General features: G+C 35.2%; 1 protein-coding gene across 1 annotated transcript in view; it reads right to left on the bottom strand.

Annotated features, from left to right (window-relative positions):
* LOC140147375 (cadherin-like and PC-esterase domain-containing protein 1) overlaps positions 1-26,325 on the bottom strand; it is an 85,916-nt gene that overhangs the window by 12,851 nt on the left and 46,740 nt on the right. The window contains 5 exon segments of the mRNA XM_072169152.1: positions 516-670; positions 673-893; positions 7,279-7,383; positions 16,268-16,441; positions 19,031-19,103. Of these exon segments, the coding sequence (XP_072025253.1) occupies positions 516-670; positions 673-893; positions 7,279-7,383; positions 16,268-16,441; positions 19,031-19,103 (728 nt within the window).

Here is a 26,325-nt window from a genome sequence, read left to right as displayed (position 1 = left end):
CCAGAAGAGCGTCCATCCATTACCTTATGTACTGTAAAATGGCAGTTCTTAAGCCATATATCTCCTCTAATTTGCCAAAACATCTGAAGATATTAAATAATACATTATGAATGAAGAACTTCAATATTTTGACAAATATGTAGACAGTAATACTTTTAATAGGCAGACATCCATCATTATCCTATTTTAGTTAAGATAACTTTTCCAGAGTCTGTGTTGAACAGTGACTTGTGATACCATCACAGCATCTTCCTTTAACATAGTGTTTACACTCCTCCTCCTATGTCGCTGCTTGACACAGACTCTGAAATGGTAACTTTTTACCATTTTTTCAATATGACATAAATTACACCCGAAATCATGAGATTGTCAAATCATTATTTGTCTACAAACTAGACCACTCCCACTGAAGGAATATGGATTTAAAGAGATCGCATTCCACAGGTTTAGTAACACAAAGAAGGACAAGTCAAAAAGTGATAAATTTATCAATACCACTCACAAAATCTACTCACCATCATTGCATGGAGGTCTGTCATATTTGGGATCTCCAAACAATGGATCCAGATTAAACATATTATTAATTGCACCATCTCCAAGACCACTCCTCCTACTAGCACCATAAGTTCTATTCCCAAAATGTTCTGGTATGCTAGCCCCATTCATCTCGTCCGCAAGCAACGCCTCCACTTTTTTTTTCTGTAGTAATATTGCTCTACGTTAGAAATGACATTTTGGAGATCGGCTGTGTTGTGTCTCGTTGTCGGTGAGGTGGCATGCGCCCCCATTTGGTTGTATGGGGAGATGTCATTAAGGTGGTACTGGGATGCTACAAAGCGTTGAAGGTCACGCACCAGACTGTCATACTTGAAGCTATCTTTGGCTGGGTAGAGCTGAAAGATACGAGATGAGCAAACATGAGATTAAGATGTGAATGCGATTATTACGTTCTACAATATCTTTTAGCTAGGATTTTTGGGAACTAAATCTGACAATAGCAGTGAGAAATCATACTATACAGATTAAATTTAGAATTGTAATATTCCATTTGGCTAGCCAGATTCAGTATAAAATTTATGGTTTCTTCAAGGAGGTACCTGGTATAAAATACAGCAAATCAAATAAAGAGGATGTTATATCCTTATATACAGAGGGGAAAAGATGTAGTTGATAATTGGGATTGTTGGACTCACATACCAAAGGTTATCAGTTCAAATCCAAATGTTCTTTGTTCCCTGTTCCATTAGCATATTTTAAAAATGAAATAAAGAAACTAAATTCAAATATACAACATAAATTTAAATCCTGAGCTTATTCCATTGCAATCAATAAGATGATATTAAATTCACTGACCAATTTCGAGAAATACCGTAATAAAGTTGGATGACCTTTTACGGATTCAAACTCCTCTGCTGCATAGACACATATTTAAAAAATCAATACACCAAGGTTGCCGTTAGATGATGGATATTATCAAATCAATTCTCCGAGAGACAAATGTCTTGCGATAAGCCTGGACATAAACTTTAACAGCCTACATCTATTTCCATTACTGCATCAGAAATCAATCCTGAAACATCCACAGTATCATTTTATGGTGGAATATAATGTTTTGATTTATGCGACTAAAATCTGAGCAAACAGACGCCAGCTATTGCTGATGTAATCGATCAAATCAACTAATGATCAAGTTTCATGCATATGTTTACTTTTTCTATGAGTAAACTTGAAAATCATACTTTGAAACATACATCTTATTAATGATATAGACATATCTAGTAAATTATGTTATTTCACTATAAATAAAGTAACTAATCAATGAAATATGTTTTCATTTTTCCAGCTGAACGTAATATAAGCAGATATCAAAATTTCCACTTATAAATTGCTGATGAATTATGTGCATATTTAAACAATCATTTGCAAAGGCAATATTTTCAGCTTTGCATTGCTAGATAGGATGTGTGTGGGGGTACTGGCAGCTCCATGACAGTGGTGTGATTGTGACTTTGATTATACAAGTAGATGTTTTTATAATGTTTTCCCGTTTTAGTTCTCTTTAACCAGCCTAAGCAGTAGTATACAAAAAAACACAAATAATCTTCCATTTTAAATAATATTGGAAAGAATTACTACTTCTTTTTAAACAAGTAAAACGTTTCAAGTATCCTAAGCCACTACTAAAGTGCTCGACACAACACACACCAGCTTCCACTCTTAGAACCCTATTTAAAGGAACTCCGTGCAGAAGGGTACTTCTGAGCAAGTGATGCTTTCAAGTATTTATATAACATTTTATTTTACCTTAAACTATTCGATATCTGTCGCTACTTGTCTATCAACTAGTTTCCTGTGAGAAGACATTAACCTCTCCAATAAGATGAGGCTAGATAGAGAAATGTGCTATTCCGGTTAAAATCTATACACCCCTGATATGGTATTAATCTCCCACAGACGGAGTGTGATTTTCAAATGGATTACCTGAATGGGTGACTCGATCCATTTGAAGTCTACACTCCTTATGTGGGAGATTAAGGCAATGTATTCCACGGGGGTGGATGGACTTCAACTGGAATATCCCAATCTTCAACTACTATTCGGGAGTTACTTGACATTAATATCCTGCAAATTTGCATTCATACATAGGAATGATTTCATACATCATATTCATGTAGTGTTGCTGTTACATTGCATACACTAGGATCCACCACAACATGCTCATCTACCAGGGCACAGTTCTATAACCCCAATAGATTTGCACATTCATTGAATAACCTTTAAAAATTTGAGTACAAAAACTCATACTCTGCAGCTTGAGGTCAAATTTTGCACTATGATTGTTTAATTGAGGTTATTGAGCTATGCCATTGGGATGATGCTATTGTGTTACATTGCATAGTAACCAGCACTTATATTTCATACCCAGAAGGCTACAATTGTTCTCACGATATGCTGACGATTTTGTGAACTCCAAGAAAGTTTTATGGAGTAAGAAAATTGCTTGAAGTGCCAAAATGTTGTACAAGCTAACATTACGTTGTCATCTTTTTGGAAAAGTAAGGAGGGAGAGAGGCTTTCATTTATTTATTTATTTTTTGAATGCTACCTTGACAAAATACAGTAGTTATCACATATTCACGTAAAATTGACATTGTTTGCAGTTTTCAGCATCTGCCAGGAAATGATGAGACCATTTAATTTAAGGTCATAAAGGGTTAGACCCTTAGAATTCCACAATAACACTTGCAAGTGATGCATGCTGACTAATAAACTTGTTTACAGCATTGACGTTTTACTAAAGTATTAAAAACTTAAAATTTAGTATGAAAATTGAAAAACAAACAAATATTGACTGATGCCAGAAAGTGAGGTGAGAGGTGGACATGAAACAAATTAATTTTTTGATTGCAAGACTTTTTTACAACTTTAATTTCTTTAGGGAAGTGTGTAAACATGGTAAATGCACTGGTTAACTCTTCAATACCTATAAACATGGTTCTATAACTTTGTGTTATAATGTGTCTTTATATTCAAATGTATTCAGGCTGGTTTGCAAAATTCATAAAAAAATAAACCCCAAGTTCACTCTGTTTACATCTAGTTTGTGTTTTTCACAATATACTTCCTCAGATCTTTTTTTTTAAATTTTCTTTCTATGATTTTCAAATGATTTCAAATTTTATATTCAAATGTATTCAGGCTGGTGTGCAAAATTCACAAGAATAAAAGTCAGATGGATCTTCATGGGTTTAAGAGATGAGATAATGTGAGTCCCATATGCAGGAGTGCAAAACATGGTGCAGCACAGCACACACCAGCATCATGTGGCACACCTTACACAATGTGACTAACAAACAGTGTCATTCACTGAATCACATTCTTCACATTATTGTAACATTGGCAAAAATCTGACAAGACATAGAATATGAAAATTAAAGATTAGTTTTCAAACAGTATTTGTTTGTAGTTCTTTGTGTTATTTTAAAGCTCTAAAAATAACTCAATGGTACAGCACAACAGATGGTAGAAAGGGGCCATCAACCCCCCTCCAAGAGTGTGAGTCTGAATATTCATATTTGATTTCCCTGCTTTTGATAACATTTATGATCAAATTTCAAATTCAAACAAAAATTCATTCAAGAATTTTAAAACAATCACACAAAATAGTTTTGATAATCTAACACATATCTTCCTTACACCTTATATGCGCACTGAAAAAATGAAGCAAAACACCTCAATGATAAGATAGGAACCAAACATAAAAGAAAAATCAAACCAAAGACTTCTAAAAAAAGAACAATTTAATATACTCTGAAATATCAAATAAAATAAAGCTCATATATCCGATTCCATGGGTCATGTCCTTTACAAGATGACACTGATATCACCAACAGCATCAAAGAACATCTCACATTCCCACCCTGACACATACCCCAAAATCCCACTGAACACATACTTTTATTGATATTAAAAACACTCCGTATGACTCAACTATGTTTAGCTGTTCACCAGTATTCAAAAAAGATGGGATGAAGAAACCTTACACCGTGATTGACAGTGTAACACAGTGAGTAAGGTAACACTGCGTCGTGTTAGGTATCAATTGATATTTGGTTTGTGCACGGTGGGTGCAAATCACATCAAATAGGGCATAATGCCAAAGTCAGTATGACAATTCCCTTTACCAGCCAAACTTAAAGCTGCTTGGCAACAGCATAAAGTAGAGAACACTAAAGAAATATGTTTTCCTAAGAAAAAAATTAAAGCACTAAAGGAGCATGTTTTCCAAGAAAAACCAATGGGGTTCTTTGTAGAACCAAAAAAAGTTCTGTAGCCAAGAAAAATGTTCTTTGTAGAACCTTAAGCTTGAAGAACCTTTAAGGAATCTTAAAGAAAGAACCCTCAAACGGTTCTAAGTAGAACAGAAAAAAATGTTCTTTATCCAAGAAAATGGTTTTTTAGTACCAAAAAGGGTTAACAATACGTTTTACTTTTCTTAACTTTGTGATGAGTCCCTGAATGAATGAATAAGAATGTCCCCAGGCCTATTTAAATCGTTAAGGTTCTTTATAGAATTTTTTCAGGTTCTTTTTAGAACCTTATTACTGCTTAGGGTTCTGTATACAGGACAAAAAAAGGTTCTAAGTTGAACCTTTTTTTCTGAGAGTGTAAACTCTCTTCAAGCAGAGAGCACCAAAGGTGCATGATTTTGTCAAGAAAAAATCAATTTAAAATTTACCTTGTTCAATCAATTTGGTCTCAATATTTTTCAAACCAAGAGCAAAATTACAATTTCATCTCCCCGGCTCCCCATGCCATAATACTTAAAAACCCTGTTTTGACAGTCAATGGCAAATACATAACACCTCTTTAGTTAGAAACTAAGTACCGAACATGTACCTAAAGCAAAATTAAGTTCAAAATATTGTGTTCTAGACATTCTGCCTATTGTTTCTTTAATACCAATCTGGTTTCTTTGCATAAATTACAAGCTTATATGTTTCAACACAACCTAACACCATATTCAGAAGACACACAACATAGTAATATTGGTAGCTCTACGAAGCCGTATCCTGGATATTGCATTGCATGAACAGCAGCAACAAGGTCAATGAATACGTGGGATGAATACCATACTATTCCCTGTTATCATAGTTGTACATCCCTTCAAGCCCAATTCCATTCTTACTTTCCCCCCTTACTCAATGCACACTACGCTTGCCAGCTGCTGTAATATTTCAACAATACACACTTGGGTTTGATATATTTGTGCAATGTGGTCAGTGACACCAGGGTGGATGGGGCTACATACAAATCCACTTGTGAATGGGGATCCACATATTGTTGTGTTGATAACATCTTCATTTATTATCTCTAAGACAGGGGTGCATGATATGGCTCATTTTCTATGTGGCCATTTTCAGGCTCTGCAGATGGGCAACTCTGGAGCCTGGGGGTACTCACAGATATGAGACATACATGGATGGGCTGCTACAATAGGTGGTTTTTCATGAGAAACCCTTAGACACGGGTCCCATTTTATACTACAAATCCTTAGACATAGGAAGGTAGCTGCCAATTTATCAAAATGATATTAAATGCAAAATTTTCAGATGATAAGTTGTGCATACTCATGTTGCAAATATAAATGGAAAAGATGTGTAGTTGTGTACATGAGATTGAATATTTGATGGCCAAGGAAAGTAATCCATATATGGGCATTATCAATGCTAAATCATGGATGGGATGACACGCCAGATTGAATAAATAAGTTGGTGAGTTGTATGTGCTCAGCACTAAGGGTTATATTCCAGTGGGCAAGGTTTGTCTGATTTGATTGGTTCTTCTCTTTCCCATAATAACAGGTAACATTGGATCGAGTTTCACGACACTGTCACGTATATAGGGTGATTTGTTAATGTGTGCACAGAATGCCAAGCAAACAATTAAAAAGGCTATTGTTGACCATGAGCCTATGTCCAGGAATATAATAGGACAATTTTCGAGTTTTAAGTTCATTATAAATGTGGCATCACAAAGCTGTGCATTATTTTCAGCAATCAACTGGTGGATTTATTTTCAACTGTTTTAAATTATGCTAAACAACTGGATTTTTTTTTTCACTTTCGGAAATCATTGCCTTTTGATTCCCAACGTTCCAAACTTTTATTGAGATGCAGGTTTAAAATGTTTAATGTCCCTTATTGTCTTATAGACAGGTTCAATATTTGAGATATTCTGCAAGTACTTAACTATGCAATGCAAGACAATTCATGTTTATTGACTCTCTCCACCAAAGTGTATAAAGGCTTATTAGTATATAAAAGGGGATTTGATTAAAAGGAGATTTGATTTATGTGCATGAAGAGTCACTACCTCACAACAAGTTCTATAGGAGTCTGGCACACAGGACAAGGAAAACAATCTGAAAAGATACATGGCTTCTTCAGCATAGCTCTATAGCATGACTTCACCTTAACCCTAACATTGCCCGTGGTTTTTGGCTATCAGAAAGGAAAGAAGGAATGAAACAGGAGAGAAGATGAACAAAGAAGTTGCTTGGGACCCTCAGGATTCAGCTCTTAGAACCCTTACCTGCCAAGCACAAGATCACCGACCGGTAGCCACAATTATTTCACTGACCTGGCCAACAAAACCGTGCGTATATATTATTTAGCATCATGGCACCACGCGGCACACATGCATGGCAGATAGTGGTTTTCCTTGTAAGATTTTGTAAGATTTTTTGTGGTAAGGGTTAATAAACCTATAACATACCTGTCTAAAGCTAGCTTTATTGATGGCTTCCCTTCGACTGTCTAAGAGATACAGTAGATCCTCATTAGTGAGGCACAGATGATGACTGGAATGGCAGTTGACACCCTGAAAGAAGCAAATACACAAAGAAATCAAATATTAAAATTGGTAACTTTACAAATAAACTCAAATATCCAATCAATCAATGCAGTAATCAATCCATCATTCAATCAATAGATCACAAAATTTTCAAAGCAATCAAAACAAATCAATGCATACTATATTATAATGCATATTACTGTACCCATGACAGCAGGTGATTTGGTAATAGCTAAATTAATTCTAATAGGACTAGTATTGAGTAGACCTATATAATTTATAAGCAGTCATATGCCATTTAAAAAGGCATCATTTATCTTCATTTCGTTACCATCAATTTTTTCAATATGGGTCACTGAGTAAGTGATTATATAGCCACAACCAGTGCTATATTTTATCTCAAATGTACATCTTCCAACAAAACCTGCAACATGCCTTGGCAGACCTACTTCGGAGAGTAACGCTTTTTTAAAATACATACAACAAAAAAAATATTTTTGTCTTTTTGAATGGGGTACATAATAATATTTTTCAAAGCTCAATATTAATAGAAATGGTAGATTAGTAAATCAATTATTGCTGGTGATATTTGTTAATCCCATCTAGTGATGCATATTGTGCATTAAACGTGATGCGATCAAGCAAAATGAATTGTTTGTAGAAGAAACTCTAAATTATTTGTATTAAACTTGCTAGTTCCAAAGCTACATTTTGCTGAAAACCCTATCAAAATTGGACACATGGTTCCAGAGATATGGCTATTTTTGTGTTGTTTACAACATAGATCTACAAAATAAATTGTACACTACTATTGACAATATCTCAAAATCAATCTTAGCAATAAACAAGCGCAAAAAAAGTGCAGTGATTTATAGTGCGCTACGCACAGGCACAACGCCTAGACATAGATCCACAAGCCTCAGCACACTTTACAGGTTGTCGCTGACCACTATGGCCCCACATCATTCCATAAACCATTTAACAACAAATCAGGGACTTTGCTGCTTCAAGAGCGCACACCCTGGACATTCCACAAATAACAGTCGCAACCAGGATCTGCTCCCCGAGTTTCGTACGGGTTACAACAAGACAATTAGCAGTAAGTTCCTTTTCCAGGGGAATTTCAAGCTAATTCAATTTTTCCACGAGAGCATACTAGGCACCGCCAGGGTTCGAACCCGCAACCTCTCGCACCATAGTCGAGCGCCATAACAATTGAGCTAACTTGACTGCTAAACAACTCATTTTGCTTTATCAAATCACACATATCAAAAGAAACCTAAACAAATTGTATCATTACTATCATATCTTCTTAAGTATTTTGGTACAAAAACAAATTTGATGTAATTTTCTAATCTTACAGCTATATTAAAATCTCTAAAATCTTTGAAAATGGGTCATATAATATAGCTTATTATTCTACATATTTTATACATCAAAAGCCAATGACACCTTTACCATTAAATCTCTCCTGTTTAAAAAGATCATTTTTCAGTTGGTAAAGCTCATCTGGGAAATGAATGCTCGACGTAGCGTATGGCTTACAGATATATAATACAACATTAATGAGTAAGCATATAATCATAGTCAAGTGTGTTGATTTCAAGTAAGGTGTTTCACAAAAGATGACTTTGCTGACAGATATTATTGGAAATGAAAAATATCTTAACAATCGAAATGATGCCATACTAAAATTACTTTCAAGTGATGAATTAATTATTATTATCCCCTAAAGAACGGATTTTAGATGATTTCCAGGAACTTATTTAGCATTGCATGTAGCGTGTTATAATCTATCCGGTTTTCACCCAGTTCAATGCACCATCATTTCATAGCTGGCAGCGTATACCAACTATAATTGTAATTACTAGAAATTAAGCTATTTCAGATCATGCAATATTATTTTAGGTACATCAAACACTACTAGGATCTCACTCATCCATCAGTGTACAGTTCTTTAACCCCAATATCCTCACATATGCATAGAAACCTTTGAATGCACTGGGTACTAAAACTCCTACTCCACAACATGAGGTCAACATTTTAATAATACATATTGGGAGAGAATAATAAACCAGAAGATACCTTACCCTTCCCAGAATCCTTTGCAACATGACACATAACCTCATTACTCCCTAATAATATAGGTTCCCTCTGGATTCATTTTAAGAGTAGATTGGCTAAACATGGGTCGATAGTCAAGAATTAAACATATTTTGCAAGATGTGGATGTGTTCTGTCCATAAAGGTATATTTCGTCACTATCGACCCAAGCTGCACTAGATAGCAAATCAGTACAGAAAATTCAAATGAAGAAATGCATTATGGGAAGTGTAAGATATCTTCTCTCTCTGAATTAAGCTGATGGAAATGAGACTAACTAGCTCATAGTGCAATAATTATGAGACTAACTAGCTCATAGTGCAATAATTATGAGACTAACTAGCTCATAGTGCAATAATCATAACTTTATAAACACAAATTATCTCTGTAGGTATGAATGTGGCATGTGTGGCAGATTCAGGTAGCATTGGGCCATTACAGTTGAAATCCATACACCCCTGTAGGTGGAAGACATGACCTTAATCTTCCACACAGGGGGTGTAGATTTCAAATGGAGTTACCCACTCAGGCAACCCCATTTGAAATCCACACTCCCTGTGTGGAAGACTGAGGTCATGTCTTCCATAGGGGTGTATGGATTTCAACTGGAATATCCCATTATCGGGTTATTAAGTAAGCCATTGTAACATGGATAGCTTATCCAGATTCAAAGAAGGGGTGCTTTTTTTTAAATTGCTTCCAAAAATCTGGAAAAAAGAGCAAATTTTTAATTGTTTTTAGCAAAATTTGCGATAATTTTTCCAGCAAATTTAGCCATATATAAATCATTTCAAATTCCAGAACATTAGTATTTTGTATTCCAGTCATTTTTATCTAAGTTAATATCTTTTTGGGTCAAATTTTAGAATACCCCTCTGACATCCCCACCCAACCCCAAATCAAGATATATGCCACTGGTGCAAATAAGCAATTTGCCGGCCTCATTCAAAATTCACTTGCTGTATTTCAATACAGCCCTATATAAAAGTAACCAATTTTCTTACTTCCATATATGCACACGCTGTATTTCATATAGATATAACCGATTTTCTTACACCATATTACGCTAGGACGGAAGCACATCAATGAGAAATGAAGCGGCAATGTTCAGTACCGGTATATTTACTTATTCAGTCACACTGAATTAATGCAATATTTCATTCTTGGCCTCACTTGTCCTTAAGGTTCAACTTGTATCTGTGACAACAGAAAGCCTAATCATGTGAACATTTTGTACAGGATCTATGACAGTGTCCTAAGTTTCACCTCAAATATAATCAATACCTCATTTATTTCTGGTCAAATAAATCCAAGAAATTTCTGTCTATTTAGACGATTATCCTGCAAATGATCTTGCATCTGTGAAACTTTATTGCCATAATTATTTCCTTACTTTTATTTTAAGTGGTCCATTATGGGTATCTAGTTTTGTTTAACATATTTGAAAAATGAATTCAAGCCATATATTAGCTCTATGCACAAAGACGGCTAGACATTTAACAATTTTTGAGAGCATTATTCAATTTTTTTATTTAAAAACCTCAACCTCTATTTCTGAAAACACTACTATTATAACATTTAATGATCATTTCAATATCAGTGATAGGACTCTATGAAAAAACAAACACACACAAAGACCAGGTTGGGGGAGTGGGTACTTGGGTTACATAAAATAGCTATTCCAGTTAAAATTCATATACCCCTATGGAAGACATGACCTTAATCTTCCACGCATGGGGTGTAGATTTCAAATGGAGTCACCCATTCAGGTAACCCCATTTGAAATTCACACTCCCTGAGTTGGAGATTAAGGTCATGTCTTCCATAGGGGTGTATGGATTTAAACTAGAATAGCTCAATGCACTGAGCTTGCATATACCGCTCAAAATCACAGAAACTTCCATTACCAACATCGACATCACAAAAACCTGCAGGCTCTTTACCATCAAAGCCAACAAACAAAACTACTTTAAAACAACACAAACTACTTGAATACTTGTAATTAAGAAGCCTGACATACGACTTTCAATTTACGATTTCTTCTGAGGACTAATCGGATATGAGTGTAAACAACACCCTTGACAATAGCCTAAATGTTCTTGTTATACATGCTGCCACCTGTACCCTGAAGCAAGTAATATCACTGATCAGTCATTGCAGGCTACACAATATTCCTCTATATACCAAATTTACATCATGTTGTACTACCAAGCATGCTGGTACGGATGTAGTTATGTAGCTACATGCTGGTACGGATGTAAATCTCTATTGCATCATGCTGATTTGTATGGATAATCCAAAGTACAGACAATTTTTGGGAAAAAAATGTTCCAAAATAAATTTGTTGAAACACATTTATAAGCACTCAAAAAGTGGCCTGACTTGTAATGTTTGAACTATTCAGATAGGTACTAATTTCTGGTCATTTCACATATATAACAATTATCTCTTGTTACTCCTGATGAATTTATTTTGTGAAACAGGTCAGCATGAGAATTTACACTTACAAATTTCTACCCCCCCAACTTCCCAATTTTACTCTTTGGACTGTGTGCTTTGATTTCTTACATTTGAAATTAGCTCCGGATAAATTTCCGATCAATTTATCATCAAAGTGTAATGTACACTGATCAATATTCTTTTTCATCATTATTATGTCAATTTATCATTTCTTAATGATTATTTAATTACCAATTTATCAATACAAGTAGCAGTTAACGAACCATATTGACTGAAATACCTGCAGTTATGTAACTGTCATCAATATTTAGCTTTAAAAGTGCACATTGTAGCTCACAGTATTTACTACTTGCTGAATTTTGCAATTTAGTATTCTTACTGTATTATATTTTGCAACTGTTTTACCCATCTACCTGCCTATTGGTCAAAAAGAAGTTTTCATTATCAATTGGACCAATCAGCAACATTATTAGAATAATTTCACCACACAAAACAATTGGGGTGAATTATTTGCAAAGCTCCATTCTGATTGGTGGTTAAAGTGAAGATATCATGTAATTGACCAATCAGAGGTAATGTTAGATCGCCAGGTAGTGCTCATGGGGTTAAGGCACAGACACTGATTGATTAGCAAAAAATAAAAATAAAAGGAGGTAATCAATAATGCAAATGAGCAAACACTTCATCATGTTTATAAGTAAGCTTATATTGACAAGTGATATCATTGACAACTTCACCTCTTAGCTACACATAAATAACAAAACAAGCTTTTAGTTAAATGAGCTGAGGGCTGCTTAACCCCATGAGAACTACCTGCCGATTGGCCAAAAAGAAGTTTTCATTATCAATTGGACCAATCAGCAACATTGTTAGAATAATTTCACCACACAAAAAAATTGTGGTGAATTATTTACGAAGCTCCATTCTGATTGGTGATTAAAGTGGAGATATAATGTAATTGACCAATCAGAGCCAATGTTAGTTCGGCAGGTAATGCTCAGGGGGTTAAGGCACAGACACTGATTGATAAGCAAAAAATAAAAATAAAAAGGTAATCAATAATGCAAATGAGCAAACACTTTATAAGTAAGCTTATATTGACAGTGATATCATTGACAACTTCACCTCTCAGCTACACATAAATAACAAAACAAGCTTTTAGTTAAATGAGTTGAGAGCTGCTTAAACAGCAGCAGTATGGAATTTCAGCCCCATTTCTCATCTTCCCATACTCAATACACTCGGTGCAGTGTTGCCAATATGATATCAGTACCAGGCTGCTGCAATTTGGCATGGTAAAAACTTTTAAGTATTTCAAAATTTAATGATCCACTTAATGCAGACAATTTCCAAAATTCTGGTGCATTTTAGCATCAAATTGCATGAAATCTCACAATTTAACGGAAAGGTATTAGGCGATTTCGCAAAAGTTCATTATTTCAAATCTGCCTCATGAAGTGATATTGATTGTATCATTTACTTTGTACTTGTTGAATGCATCATGTCTTCTGGAGGCATATTTGAACTAATGACCTTTCGTGAAATCACCCTATTTAGCCATTTTTGTTAATAGCAAATAAGCATCACTGATCACTCAATAGTTTCAAAAAATCCTTTTATATACTAAAAAGCATGTTTCCATTTCCACAATCGCGTACCTAGCATTGTCAGTCCAGGAGGGGCAAACGTCGGTATCGTCCCTATTTTTTCCTCTCCTTCCCCTTCTTTCTCTCTTTTCTCCCTCCCCCCGCCCACTGCCTACTCTTTTGCATTTCCAATACTCTGAAAGCCCATAAATCTGTCTGAATTACCAAAACTTAATCAAAATCAAGAAATAAAAGCTAATAAAGTCTGCTACAGGTTGATGATTATCACCTAAATCGCTGCAGGATGTTTAGTTCAAAGCAGCCCGATACCGTGCCTAAATTACCGCACTGGCAACACCCTCAGTACAGAGTCAAGTTGCAACTCAGAGGATAAGGAACTCATCATTTTTTATTCTCATTAACATTCTGATAAAAGCTTGATAAAATTCATTCATTTTCCTCACTAATATCAGATATAAGTGCAATACCCTGCCAATCTGGTTAATTTCAACAAACTTTAATCAATAGAATAGACCACACAATTAAATTAAATTGTGCTTGTCAAAATAGCCACAGTTCATCACATTCAACTGTCTAGCATGCATGGTTAAGTTATAACCAGGCAATCGTGTACGTTTGTAGACGCTTTTGTAAAACATTGAAATTTTGAGCTTGGATTACTTGTGTCAAAATAGCCACAATTCATCAAATTCAACTATCTAACATGCATGGTTAAGTTAATCAGGTAATCATGCACTAGGATCCACAACATGCCCATCTATCAGGGCACAGTTATTTAACCCTAATACATTTGCACATTCATTGAATGACCTTTGACAATTTGGGTACAAAAACTCAAACTCTGCAACTTGAAGTCAAATTTTGCAGGGCTGTCAACTCTCACGCATTGGCTGTGAGTCTCACGCATTGGGTCACTTTCTCACTGTCTCACGCCAAGGTAGTATAATCTCACGCCAAGGTAGTAAAGCTCACGCAAAAAGCTGGGAAATGAGTAAAATCTCACGCATCGTCATTCTCGAGCGCCGTGGCTCAAATAATCATGGTACAAAATGAACATTGGAGTCGGCAAATCCCGGTACGTGTCTGTCTCACGCCAAGCAATTCCAAAAAGTTGACAGCCCTGAATTTTGTACTATGATTGTTTAATTGAGGTTATTGAACTACGCCATTGGGATGAGGCTATTGTGGTCCATAGTGATGTTTGCTGGTTGATGCTTCTGCAATACCCTATGAAATAGTGTTGGATGCTCAGTCAAAAAACAGACCCAGGGCAATTTTTGGTTACAGGTTAACGCATGTTATTGAGAACACAACTTCATTTTATATGTGAAGCGATTTCAAGCGATCAAGCTAAATGAGTTGTTCATCACATGATATCATTTTTTTTAAATTGTCATCAAATATTATTGTCCATTTGACAGGCTACTGAAAGATATTAATATTAAATCAATTTAATAAATGTTGTAATATTGGATTTAAGAAACCTGCACATTTTTGTTCTAAATACATAATGTCTTTACATGACTGAGTTTACATGTAACAATCCCAGGAGAACCTGGTATTGATATTTAAGCTACAAAACTTGTAAACCGAAAATGAAAAAGAAAACTAGAGAAAATGTTACATATTTTAGCATATTTTCTTATAATATCAAAAGGGATTTGAATTACTCCCTTGCTCATAAACAGAGAAATGGATACCCGCCAACGTCTCATTACAGTACCTCCAAATCAGACTGAAATTTGAACATATTGATGATGAAGGATTCATATCCAAGCTAGGCTTTGTAATTAATTTGATTTATTAAGTCACTATTTCTTTATATATCATTGTCTACCATCCCTGAAACCTTCTAAATTACAATATATGTTGTATAATGGTGTAATCCACAAGGAGTTCTTCTAACAGCAGTAAGGTAATATATAGCTAATTCATTTTAATTGGTTTTGCTCCTAGCGATGTGCAATTATAATTCTACTGTGTTGTACTGTAAATAAATATTTCATGTTAAATTATTTTATTTTTATTCCATTAATAACACATATTGGGCTAATGAGACAAGTGGTAAAAGGATTATAAAGAACACATTAATATCGCATTAATGCGTCTCCTTTAATGTTAACATGATGAAAATGTCTCCCAAATGGTCACCTTTTAAAACTTTCCAGAGGCTGGTTTTAAGAGAGGACAGTTTTTGCTTTGTTTTGTTTTTGTTTGTTTTGTTTTTCAAAGTAAATTCAAACAACTTGTTATTTGTAAAGTTATATTTCACATATTTCTTAAAATTTACTCTAATTACAAGGTGCTGTTATTCCCAGCTCCTTTCATTCTAAATAGATCCTTTACGGTGATTTTTGGTGTCTTCAGATTTGAAGATGAACAATATGGGAAAGGAGAAAGGTAACAAAATATGGGTAACAGAAGAAGGCAGAAAAAGGATGAATGGGGTAAAGAAAGGAAAGAAGGAAGGAAGGGGAGGAAGGAAAGAAGGAAGGGAAGCAAGCAAGCAAGCAAGCAAGCAAGCAAGCAAGCAAGCAAGCAAGCAAGAATGAAAAGGTAATAATTTTGGCACATTGAAAGGGGGAAGAAGGATGTTGATAGGAAGATGGAATAGAGACTGGAAAGAAGAACAAAAGTTTAAGGAAGGAAAGAGCTCCACAATAACTCTAATTCTGTTGTCATTAGGTATGGGTAAAAACAATTATATTCACAGCAGATCATACGCAACATCAAGTACTCACCGTGATACCGACATTATTAAGCTGCATACTCCTTACAGCTTCTGCAACATCTCTGGCCACAGGCGTTGCTGAAAAGAGAATGCCTACGGTATCCTCCACTGCATTTTGTTTGATGGTATTGCTAGCCCAACCTCCCACTTCTGAGTTTGCCTGTAAGTATGGTTGGCCATTCACCTGGTATAAATGGAATGTAAATAGAGTGAGAGAGATGTCACCTACAGCTATCAGAATCTAATGACGATATTTGCTCAGGTGAGATACCATCATCTACTGTAACAGTTATACACTAGCGCACTACAATTTTGTCACTTGATTTTGAATATATTTAACCACTAGAAAAACTTGCCAATGGATTTTGTTATAGAAAAAACAAAATGTACTCTTTTCAGAGGGGAAAAACACATTTTAAACTCGTAATATTTGAAAACAAATATTATAATTCATAAATATTTATTATACGTTTTCAAAACAAAGAGAAAAATGTAGGTCATAGGGGAACTTTAACAGAAATAATATTGACAAATCTTTTATTGCAACATCCTCGTGCGCAATATGTGGTTCTTCCACATGTTTATTAAAATGCAAAATCAAACAATAATATATGGAGTCAGCATTTCATACAAACTAGTGTGCATTAATAACAATATTGAAAACTGGACAATATGGCCAGCTTAATTTGTGTTGCCAAATGTAGCTACATTTATTATTGTATCCAATTGTTTTTCCCTGGTATCTAACAAAATATCAATTTAGAATTTTCCTGAGATCACTTGCTGTGGGTACTGAACTTTGAAAATGGTCTCAATTTTAAATTGTTTACACCTCAGCAACATTTGCACACATTATTTCACTGCCCCATCCCTAACTATAGTCCATTTGGCTTCGTAGAGACAGTAGCGTCTACGTTTGATATACACATGATCAAAGACTGTATATCTGTAGGGTGCAGTCACTTTGTGCTGCATCATGCTACAGATGCACTCCTTTGATTGGGTGTGTACCACACAGACTCTACAGACTCGAGGAAGCCAATTGGACTATATAGAGCTTTACCAGCTCCTGAGGTATGCCTGTAAAGTAAAGTACACAGAGTGAGAGAAATGTCACCGATAGGTATTAGAAAGTAATGATGGTATTTACCCAGGTGAAATTTAAGCGTAAATTTGTGATGGGTTTCTTTTATAAATCACCATTACTTAATATAGTACAAACCAATCAGAAATCTTCTTTGTGAAATGGAACTTTAAATCCATTATATAACTTGGGGAGAATTTTAGGACTTCCAATGCATTACAAGGTTTAGTGTAACACACCCCAGGTTAGTTGATTTAAACGATGCACCATAACATTTAGTGAAACACACCCCAGTTAGTTCATTCACCTTGTATCTAAGGGAACAAACCAAAAGTCAGATGACATCCTATAAACACAAGTCCTTTTGTTGAGGGGAGGGGTCAAATAGTCTTGCTTACATTTGTAAAACGGTAGTTAAAATATTGATTAAAGTTGATATTTCGATTTGGAATTTTTAACATTTCACACTTATGTTTCAGGGAGGAGGGGGTCAGCCTCCAAACGAAAGCACTTTCATTTATAAGAAGTCATCAAACTTCTGGTTTGTTCCCTAACATCTTACAAATTTGGAATTGTCTAGATATAACTTGCTACACTGTTTTTTAAATTTCAACTAGCACACATATTTGACTAACCCATCTTTAGGGCTTAGCCAGTTCATATAGAATAAAGTACATCTAGGAAGATGCAAGTGATGAAATCTCTGTTTCTTCACTCCATTAGTTTACTCAAATGGAGCAACAGTACAATGACACTTCATTTTGTAAAAAAAAGTTTTCTATGTAACAAGGAGATGCAGATTGCAAGAAAAAGCCCTGCATTAAGTTCAGAACTGGGTTGAGGCTGCCCGATATATAGAGACATTCATGAACTGTCTTTTTTTACCAACAGCATAGACTAATAATGCATGCAGGCATACAGGAGTAACGATTTTCTGTCAAAACTGTAGAGGACGACGACTCGCCTGTTCTGGAGTTTAGATAAAAGTCTACAGCCCAGAGGATTTTAAATCTATGTCCTTCTGATTTTCAATGAACTCAAGCATCCCTAATATAGGGCAATACCTGTCAGTTCAGAAACTGCTTTCTTCTTCCTCTTTGGCAAATAAAAAAGGAAGTTTATCTTCCTATTGACTTGATTTATAATTTACGCTTAAAACCCCAAGGTATCTTAATTTTGGTTAATTGGCTGGGATTCTGAAAAACTAAATCTGAAATCATACCAAATTTAAACAGAAACAGATATTTAAAAAAATATATCTAATTGGCAAGATTTTTAAATGATTTCTGCAATATTTTTTGAACATTTACACAAATTTTGCAACAGAATAGTAAAAAATTAGTAATTTTCCATTTTTTAAGGGAAAATTTGACATGTTCCCCTTCCATTTTATACAATTTTGCAACTCATTCTTATAACTGAAAGCCTGAAACCTAAAAATGCTCCCCTTCTCAGCCGAATATCCATCACCTTTGCACTAACAATCCTCTGGGCTTTTAAGTATTCCTGTATACTGTGAAACAGGGGAAAACCATTCAAAAAGGGTTTTCCCTGTTTCATTGTATACAAGAATGTGCCAGGTTTTGGGTACATTACCAGTAATTTTGGTACATAGCGATACCCTCTCACATGCCATTTTTTTGCTTACAAAACCACCCTTGCAAAAAAAATATGATATTAATGATTTACCTCCACTACCATAGGATGTAGAGTTGAATTGAATATAACATCAAAGCCTAGGAGCTGAAAGCAGTTCTTGCACCTGCATGATGAAATGGAAAATAAAAAATACAATCAAAATTAATAATGAAATATATCAGCCAAGTGAATTGATGGAAGAGCCACAGTGGCTTCTGGGTAAGAGCTCAAGACAAATATTTGAGTTTCAAATCAACTTGTTATGTTAGTTTGAGGTGTATGGAGTCACTGGAGGATATATGCTTGTTAGGAAGAAATCAATAGGACAGCTGAAAATGGAAGAAGAAAAACTGGAAAGAATCAGAGAGGTGTCATTAATATTATTTGATAATTGGAAAATATGTTGTTATTGTGTTATATTTCTTTATACTTGCTATGATAGATAAAGCACTATTAAATTAGTATTAATCTTCATTGCCTTGTTAAGAATAAGATAATAAAAGAATATTAATTACATTTAAGTATTAGGCCTATAAAGAAATAAGAAAACAAGTGTAGTATGAAAAATCGATTTCATTTTTAAAGCTGTTCTTTTAAAAGAAAGACTGTATATTTGTATTAGTATTACAGCAAGCACATAAGCAACTAGCGGCTAAGTATTGTTTTAAAAAACAAATTTGTCTAACAAAATCTTTACAATACGCACATCTATATAAAAGTATATTCATTGGTGATTAAAAGAAGTGAGATGACAAAGTTACACCCTGTAAGAAATAAAGGTTCTAAATAGAACCTTTTTGTCCTCTCAGGAGAACACTCCCTCTTGAAGTTCTTTAATTTTGGAGAACCCTTAAAGGTTCTCTAAAGAACCGGAAACGGCTCTGTATCACATTTTGAGAGGTTCAAGAGGGAGGGTTCTCCTGAGAGGACAAAAAAGGTTCTATTTAGAACCTTTATTTCTTACAGTACTTAATATTTAAGAAAAATTGTACATACTGCAACAAATTATGATTAAATAATTGACAGGCTGTAATTTGCAATTCCAATTGTGTAACAAAACACCGACTCTTACAGACATTTCTGGTCATTGCCCATGAAATTAGATACTTTTGTACATATCAGCTTTTTGTTTAAATTATAAAGCATTTAAACCATAGAAATACTTGTAAAATACTGAAACTAATCATGCCCAAAGTGATAGACAGGCTGTAATTTGCAATTCAAAGCATGTAACACAACATAGAGACATTTCTGATGTTGCCAATGAAATCGGATACTTTGTACATATTAGATTTTGAAAGCGCTAAGCTTGTTGGGCTGGATAGCGGAGCCTCGAAACAGGTGGAAAAATACATTAGGTTGGGAAAGTCAATCCAAAGTGCATTTAACAAGGAACTTTATTGACACTGACAAGAGGCTTGCCAAAATACCATTCTTAAGGGTACATGATGTCAGGTATCAAACTAGTTCTGTCAAACAAGTGCCAAGATATGAGGATCAGATAAGCTTGAAATGAACACAGTGATGTATCCAGCTGGGGGGGGGGCAGATTGCAATCCTTGCATCCCTTGCTAGCCCCCTCCCTAAACGAGTTGACTTCAATTGCTTAACACAAAGGATATGTATTTTGCACCCCTCCCATTTAACACCCCTGATAGATTTGCATTTTCCCCCTTGATTGCTTAAGTCTACTTATGTCAATGCTTGAACAGGAAAATGTTTCCCTGGATTTATTCTTAAGTTAAGGTTACATGGTGTTAGATATCAAACTAGTTCTGTCAAAGATACCCTGGTACTGGATGATTACAAAAGCTTAAACAGGGAAAGGATTCCTAGAATGAAGGGCACATGTCAAGCAGGTTCTGTCTAAGATGTACTGGGACTTGAGGTTTAGGAAAGTTTAAGCTGGGGAATGATTCCCTGAATAGAAGAATCCTTTAACTTTAAAGGAGCATGATGTCAGATTATCAAACTAGTTTTTTTTTTTATTTTTTTTTTTTAAAGGACCTTTTTCAGATTGACAAGGGGTGTCCCACCTCCACATCCTCCCCTGGCTACCACTCTGGTTGTTCTTTCTTTTTTTTCAATTATCTCATACTTGGGACTTGTACATGAAATCTGTACCGAATTAAAGATACCATACGCCCTAGATCAGCATGTTATAATGAAAAGCGACAGAACAATCAATAATCCTTGTCATCAAACCAACAAAATTGAATCATGAAGAAAGAAAAACAATTCACAAACATAATATCAATTGAATGTTAATGAATATGAAGAAAAAACATTAACAGTTGACAAACAAAATGAACAAAAACACTTGTAAGGAAAATACATATAAAAGAAGATGGTCATTTTTATGAATATCTATATAAATTTCAGCATATCCATTATAGAGGTACCGTAAACATTCACCTAATGGCGCACATGGGCTCCTTTGCCTTGGGGTAAATTTCATGTACAAATAGAGAGCTCCCTCCTCTAAAAATGCCAACAAGAATTAAGGGTACATGCCCTTATTTGCTGGTGGGATTTTTATGGGAGGGCACTTTAAGTTTGTGTCTAAAATTCCAGTTATGTCAAGTGAACCCATAGTGCCATTAGGCAAATGTTTACTATGTGATATTCGTAGAGTACAAATAGCTGTATAGTATTGTTTACAACTTAAAATTATTCAAATATTTAATTTACGATTAAATTTTATTATTTACTTTCAAGCACCTATCAAAATCAAATTCAAAATTATTTATATGAAAAATTAATATTCAGCATTTTGTTGTCTAACCCGCTTTCATGTCTGATAGCCTGAAAGTGTGTCTCTGCACAGAGTGATCGCTTAAGCAAACAAACAAATAAACAAAATCTGGCATAACCACTTTATCTAAATAATCTTCTTATCAATTTTGCTGAGAAATATGTCTGTAGGTCATCTTTAAAGACACAAAAATCTATGGAGTGAAACCTCCCATTTTGATTTAAAAGAGCAAATATAATAGTTATCTTTGTTTAGACAAATAAAGACAAATACAATCTACAGGCTTTTGAACAACTCAACTTGCTGACCAACAAATTAACAACAAAATCAGGTTTCTATCAAATAAACCAATGTGCACAGGACCCTGGATGAATTCATCTTATTTTTGTTGACAGCTTTCTCTCATAATCCGAGGAATTACAGTTTATCAAATTTATCTCAGTACTTCAAGGCATAGGGGTCCTCAAATTGCTTAAGCAAATCCCATTATGAAGGCTGTTTTTAGCCAGACCCCTGTGGTAAGAAGGTTTTAGCCTTTTTAACACTTGGAAAAAACAGATGTAAAGTTTACACTTTTTCAAATGATTTCCTCTTTTTTTAATTAATATATTTCCACTTGTGGCATGAAAGTAAGGATATGCCATACATGTAACCATGGCTGCCTTTGATTTTCCTTTAAAAAATGGCAAATTCCATCATGAGATATTTATTTATGAAGGGCCTAGTTGTGAATGCTGTCACGCCAAATTCTCTGTCAGAGTATTTTGAGATGTAAACATCAAACTATGCAGTGTTACTAAATTTGCACAAAGGTGTAGGCACTTTGATATAGACAAAACTTCAATTCAAAGTATCTGTAATATCATGTTACTATCCCATGCTTCAGTCAAGTCCTGTCTACACAGGAGGTTGATGAACATCCAAAGCTGTAGATTTTACTTTCAGTAAGTGTTTAGGTCATCCAGGCATACTTGGGTGGGACCAGAGTTGGTTTGTGAATCAAAGGAAAAGGAAACTATGAGGCTTGTTTCAGGGTTTCATGTCAGCTGATATCAATTGTACAAGTGTGTGTAGCTAGTTATTGGCAATTGATGTTGCCCATACTTAGTCCATCTGGGTACACTTTGAGGGGGGACTTGTAATGGATTAAAACAGATCAAAAACAACACTCACAAGGATTCTTGGGTTCAACTGAACCTCTAAGGAAACTATGACGCTTTTTTCAGTGTTTCATACAAGATCTCAGCTGATATCTTTGTACAAGTGTGTGCAGTGACTGGCAATTCATGTTGCCCATACTTCAGTCATCTGGGCACACTTTGAGAGGGGACTTGTATAGGTTTAAACATATCAAAATGAACACTCTCGAGGATTCTTGGGTTCAAATGAACCTCTGAGGATACAGGATATCATTGTACAAGTGTGTGCAGTTAATAGCAATTGACTTGGGGGATAATTAGGTGTTTCTTTTGGGGTCCAGTTGAACCCCTAAGCAAATCACAGGAAACTTGGAAGGTTTGAATGTGGTCATATTCAGAGCTTTACTTTATGATTGTGAGCAATGAATGGCCAATTGCTGCTGTCCACCCTGGTTGCATTTAGGGCATGACTTGGGAGATTTCACCTGGCATTAAAACACTGCTTGGACTCAACCAGAGCATGGATGACAGAGATTTAATTGCTCCACTCAAATATTCAGTTAGTTTACAACCATCTGAATAGGACTAGCTAGTGGACCAATTTATACATCAAGCTTAGGGCTACTCACACCCACTTGTCAAAAATAATCATCTTTAGTGCAGATTCACACTGCTTCAAAAAATGACCATTAGTAGGTATGCTGTGTCTGTGAACTATAACTTCAAGATTAGGGCTACCTGGGTTCTAAGGTTAGGATTAGGGTTATCAAAAGGTTAAGTGTCAGAATTATGAAGTTTTGGTGTTCAGATTTCAAATTAGGACTGCATTGGGCGAGTTCCTGACTAGTAAAATGTGACAGTTTGGTCAAGTTGAAGATGTTTACAACATTTTCTAGTACATTAACATACCAACCCAAACATACAACATTGGAATGATAATTGCTCCTTCCAGCTATAGTCGGCAGAGAGATTGGTCCATGCGCTCGTAACATCAAGGCTGGACTCGAATAATGGCTTGTTATACGGTCTTCCTGGTACTGTTATTTCAAAACTTCAGAGAGTGCAAAACAGTGCCGTAAGACTCGTGTTAGGAGTTAAAGGATATCGCGTTGATATTAACGATCTGTGACGAAGTGAGCTTCACTGGCTACCAATAAGGGATCGTATTGCATTCAAGATCCTCATGCACACCTACAAATCCCTTCACGGACTTGCTCCACCATATCTTGCCGATCTTCTTACTACATATCAACCAACTCGCTTCGCTTCATTCTGCTACTCAATTTCTTCTGGACCCGCCTCGTCAGTATTGCAACATCTTACTATGGTGAGCGGGCTTTCTCCACTTCTGCACCCAAGCTTTGGAATGGCTTGCCACAGTCCATCAGGAAAGCCACGTCTCTTGCCATCTTCAAAAAACACTTGAAAACTCATCTCTTTAATAATCCAATTGTGTAGTTTGTTTATGCCACTTGCCAAGTTATTTATCTTTGATTATATATATTGAGTGAGATGCCGACCATCAGATTATTTTCTGTTTGCTCGTTCCTTTTTCGTGTTTGCTTGGGTTTTTTTTCTGCGCGGTCCGCATCTCACTCGTTACAATATCTGCTGATTATTTGGTCTGATGTGTTTTTATGATATTTGTTACCGGGATTTTCCCATGGTTTAAAGTGTTTCTTGTTATTATAACTGCTTTGCTTTTTTATGTGTACTTAAGACTTTTGGGTGCAGGTCACTCTTTTATTGTACTTTTTAAGATTTATCTTTGTAAATTTTCATTGCGTGTCGATTTTATTTTGTATTTATGTAAAGCGCCTAGAGGCCTTTTTGGCATTGGGCGCTATATGAAACGCCTTATTATTATTATTATTATTATTATAGTTGATGAGACCACAAAAGTTATAAATTATTCTTGTTCATATTCACTATAAAAGACAATGTGAGACAGCCAAAGTGGGGCCGACTCAGAACAGCGCAGTAAACATGATAAAACTGGGTAAAATGTGAACAGCTCCAATCCTCAAATCTCATCAAATCATCAATCCGCAGCATTTCCACTACTCAGTGCCAGAAGTAGGTAAGTGCAATAGTTGCCATATGTAGCTGTCAAGCAGATGACTATTTTCTGTGTGTAAATTGCCCAATGTTCACTGGGCAGCTATTGCACTTACCCACTTCTGGTACTGAGCAGTCGACTTAATTACTCCTCTTGCCAAGTGTGTTCCTTTCAAACCAATATTTGGCTATTCCAAATGAATTGCACACTCCCTTACAGAATTGGCACAACTGATGTAGGATAACATCAGCAATAGAACTTTGCCACGAGGAAACTTCACAGCTGAAATCTGTCTAATTCATCAACTTCCTAATACACGGTACAGCTGGATTTGTATCATTAACTGTCACATTATGTTTTATTCCAACTCAAAGTGTATTTTCTTTTTGTATGCATCTTCCATACCCTTCAACCAAAAAAGACATTTATGCTTGATTCAATTTGAGCCTTGTCATAACTGTTTCATCTGGAATTATCAATAGTCCATACTTCTCGTAGTGTGTGTGGGAGTGAAATTTATCTTGAGATAGCCCAATTAAACTGATCTTACAGTGCAGAATTGCACTGTTCATACATACAGTTAACAATGTCACATCAGTTCTATGAAACACAATTTGTAATTGTGACAGTTACAAAAGAAAGTGATATTAAAGATTGGTGCCAGTACCAGTACAAATGTATGTAATACTATGGGTGGTTTTCACAGTGACAGTTCAGTTTGAAATCAGCATTCTTTACTTAAATTCTTCCAGGGGTGTTAATTTGCTGTGCATTATCACTTTGTATGGCTTTGTTATGTTGACTGTATATGAGACTCGGACACAAATTACATATATATTTTGATCTCTGTATTGCAGTTGAGAAAACATATATTGAGGATGTAGTGAAAGTAAGGCCTAACTGCAATAGCTGCCAGGTGTCATATGTATACAATATAGAATGCAGAATTTGGTCAAATTGTCTATATGGCAACTAATGCAGATAGGTCTACTTGCCTTAAATCCTCCATACATGTAATAGATAATGCACAAATATGAAGAAATTCAAAAAACAAACTTAACATTTCAAAAGGTAGCATCTGACTTTGCAGCATCTTGTGTAGCTATATTAATTATTGAAGATATTAGGGAACAAACCAAAAGATTGATAAAACCCTATAAATGTAATTAGTTTTGTTAACCAAGCTAACCCCTAACCTTCCCAACTGAAAATGAATCAACAGGGGGGTCAAAACTACCATCGATGATGTTGTTCACGTATATGATAAATGTAATCAAAACATCTTAACACTGGCATCCAGTGCAACCTCTAAGGCAGTATGGTGCTCAATTGGCCTAACAAATTGAGGAATTTGAGAAAAAGTAAAGAAAATAATAGGAAAAATTTAGATTTT

This window comes from Amphiura filiformis, chromosome 3, assembly GCF_039555335.1.
Source record: "Amphiura filiformis chromosome 3, Afil_fr2py, whole genome shotgun sequence".
Lineage (NCBI taxonomy): Eukaryota > Metazoa > Echinodermata > Ophiuroidea > Amphilepidida > Amphiuridae > Amphiura > Amphiura filiformis.
This window is presented reverse-complemented; position numbering and strand designations above follow the sequence as displayed.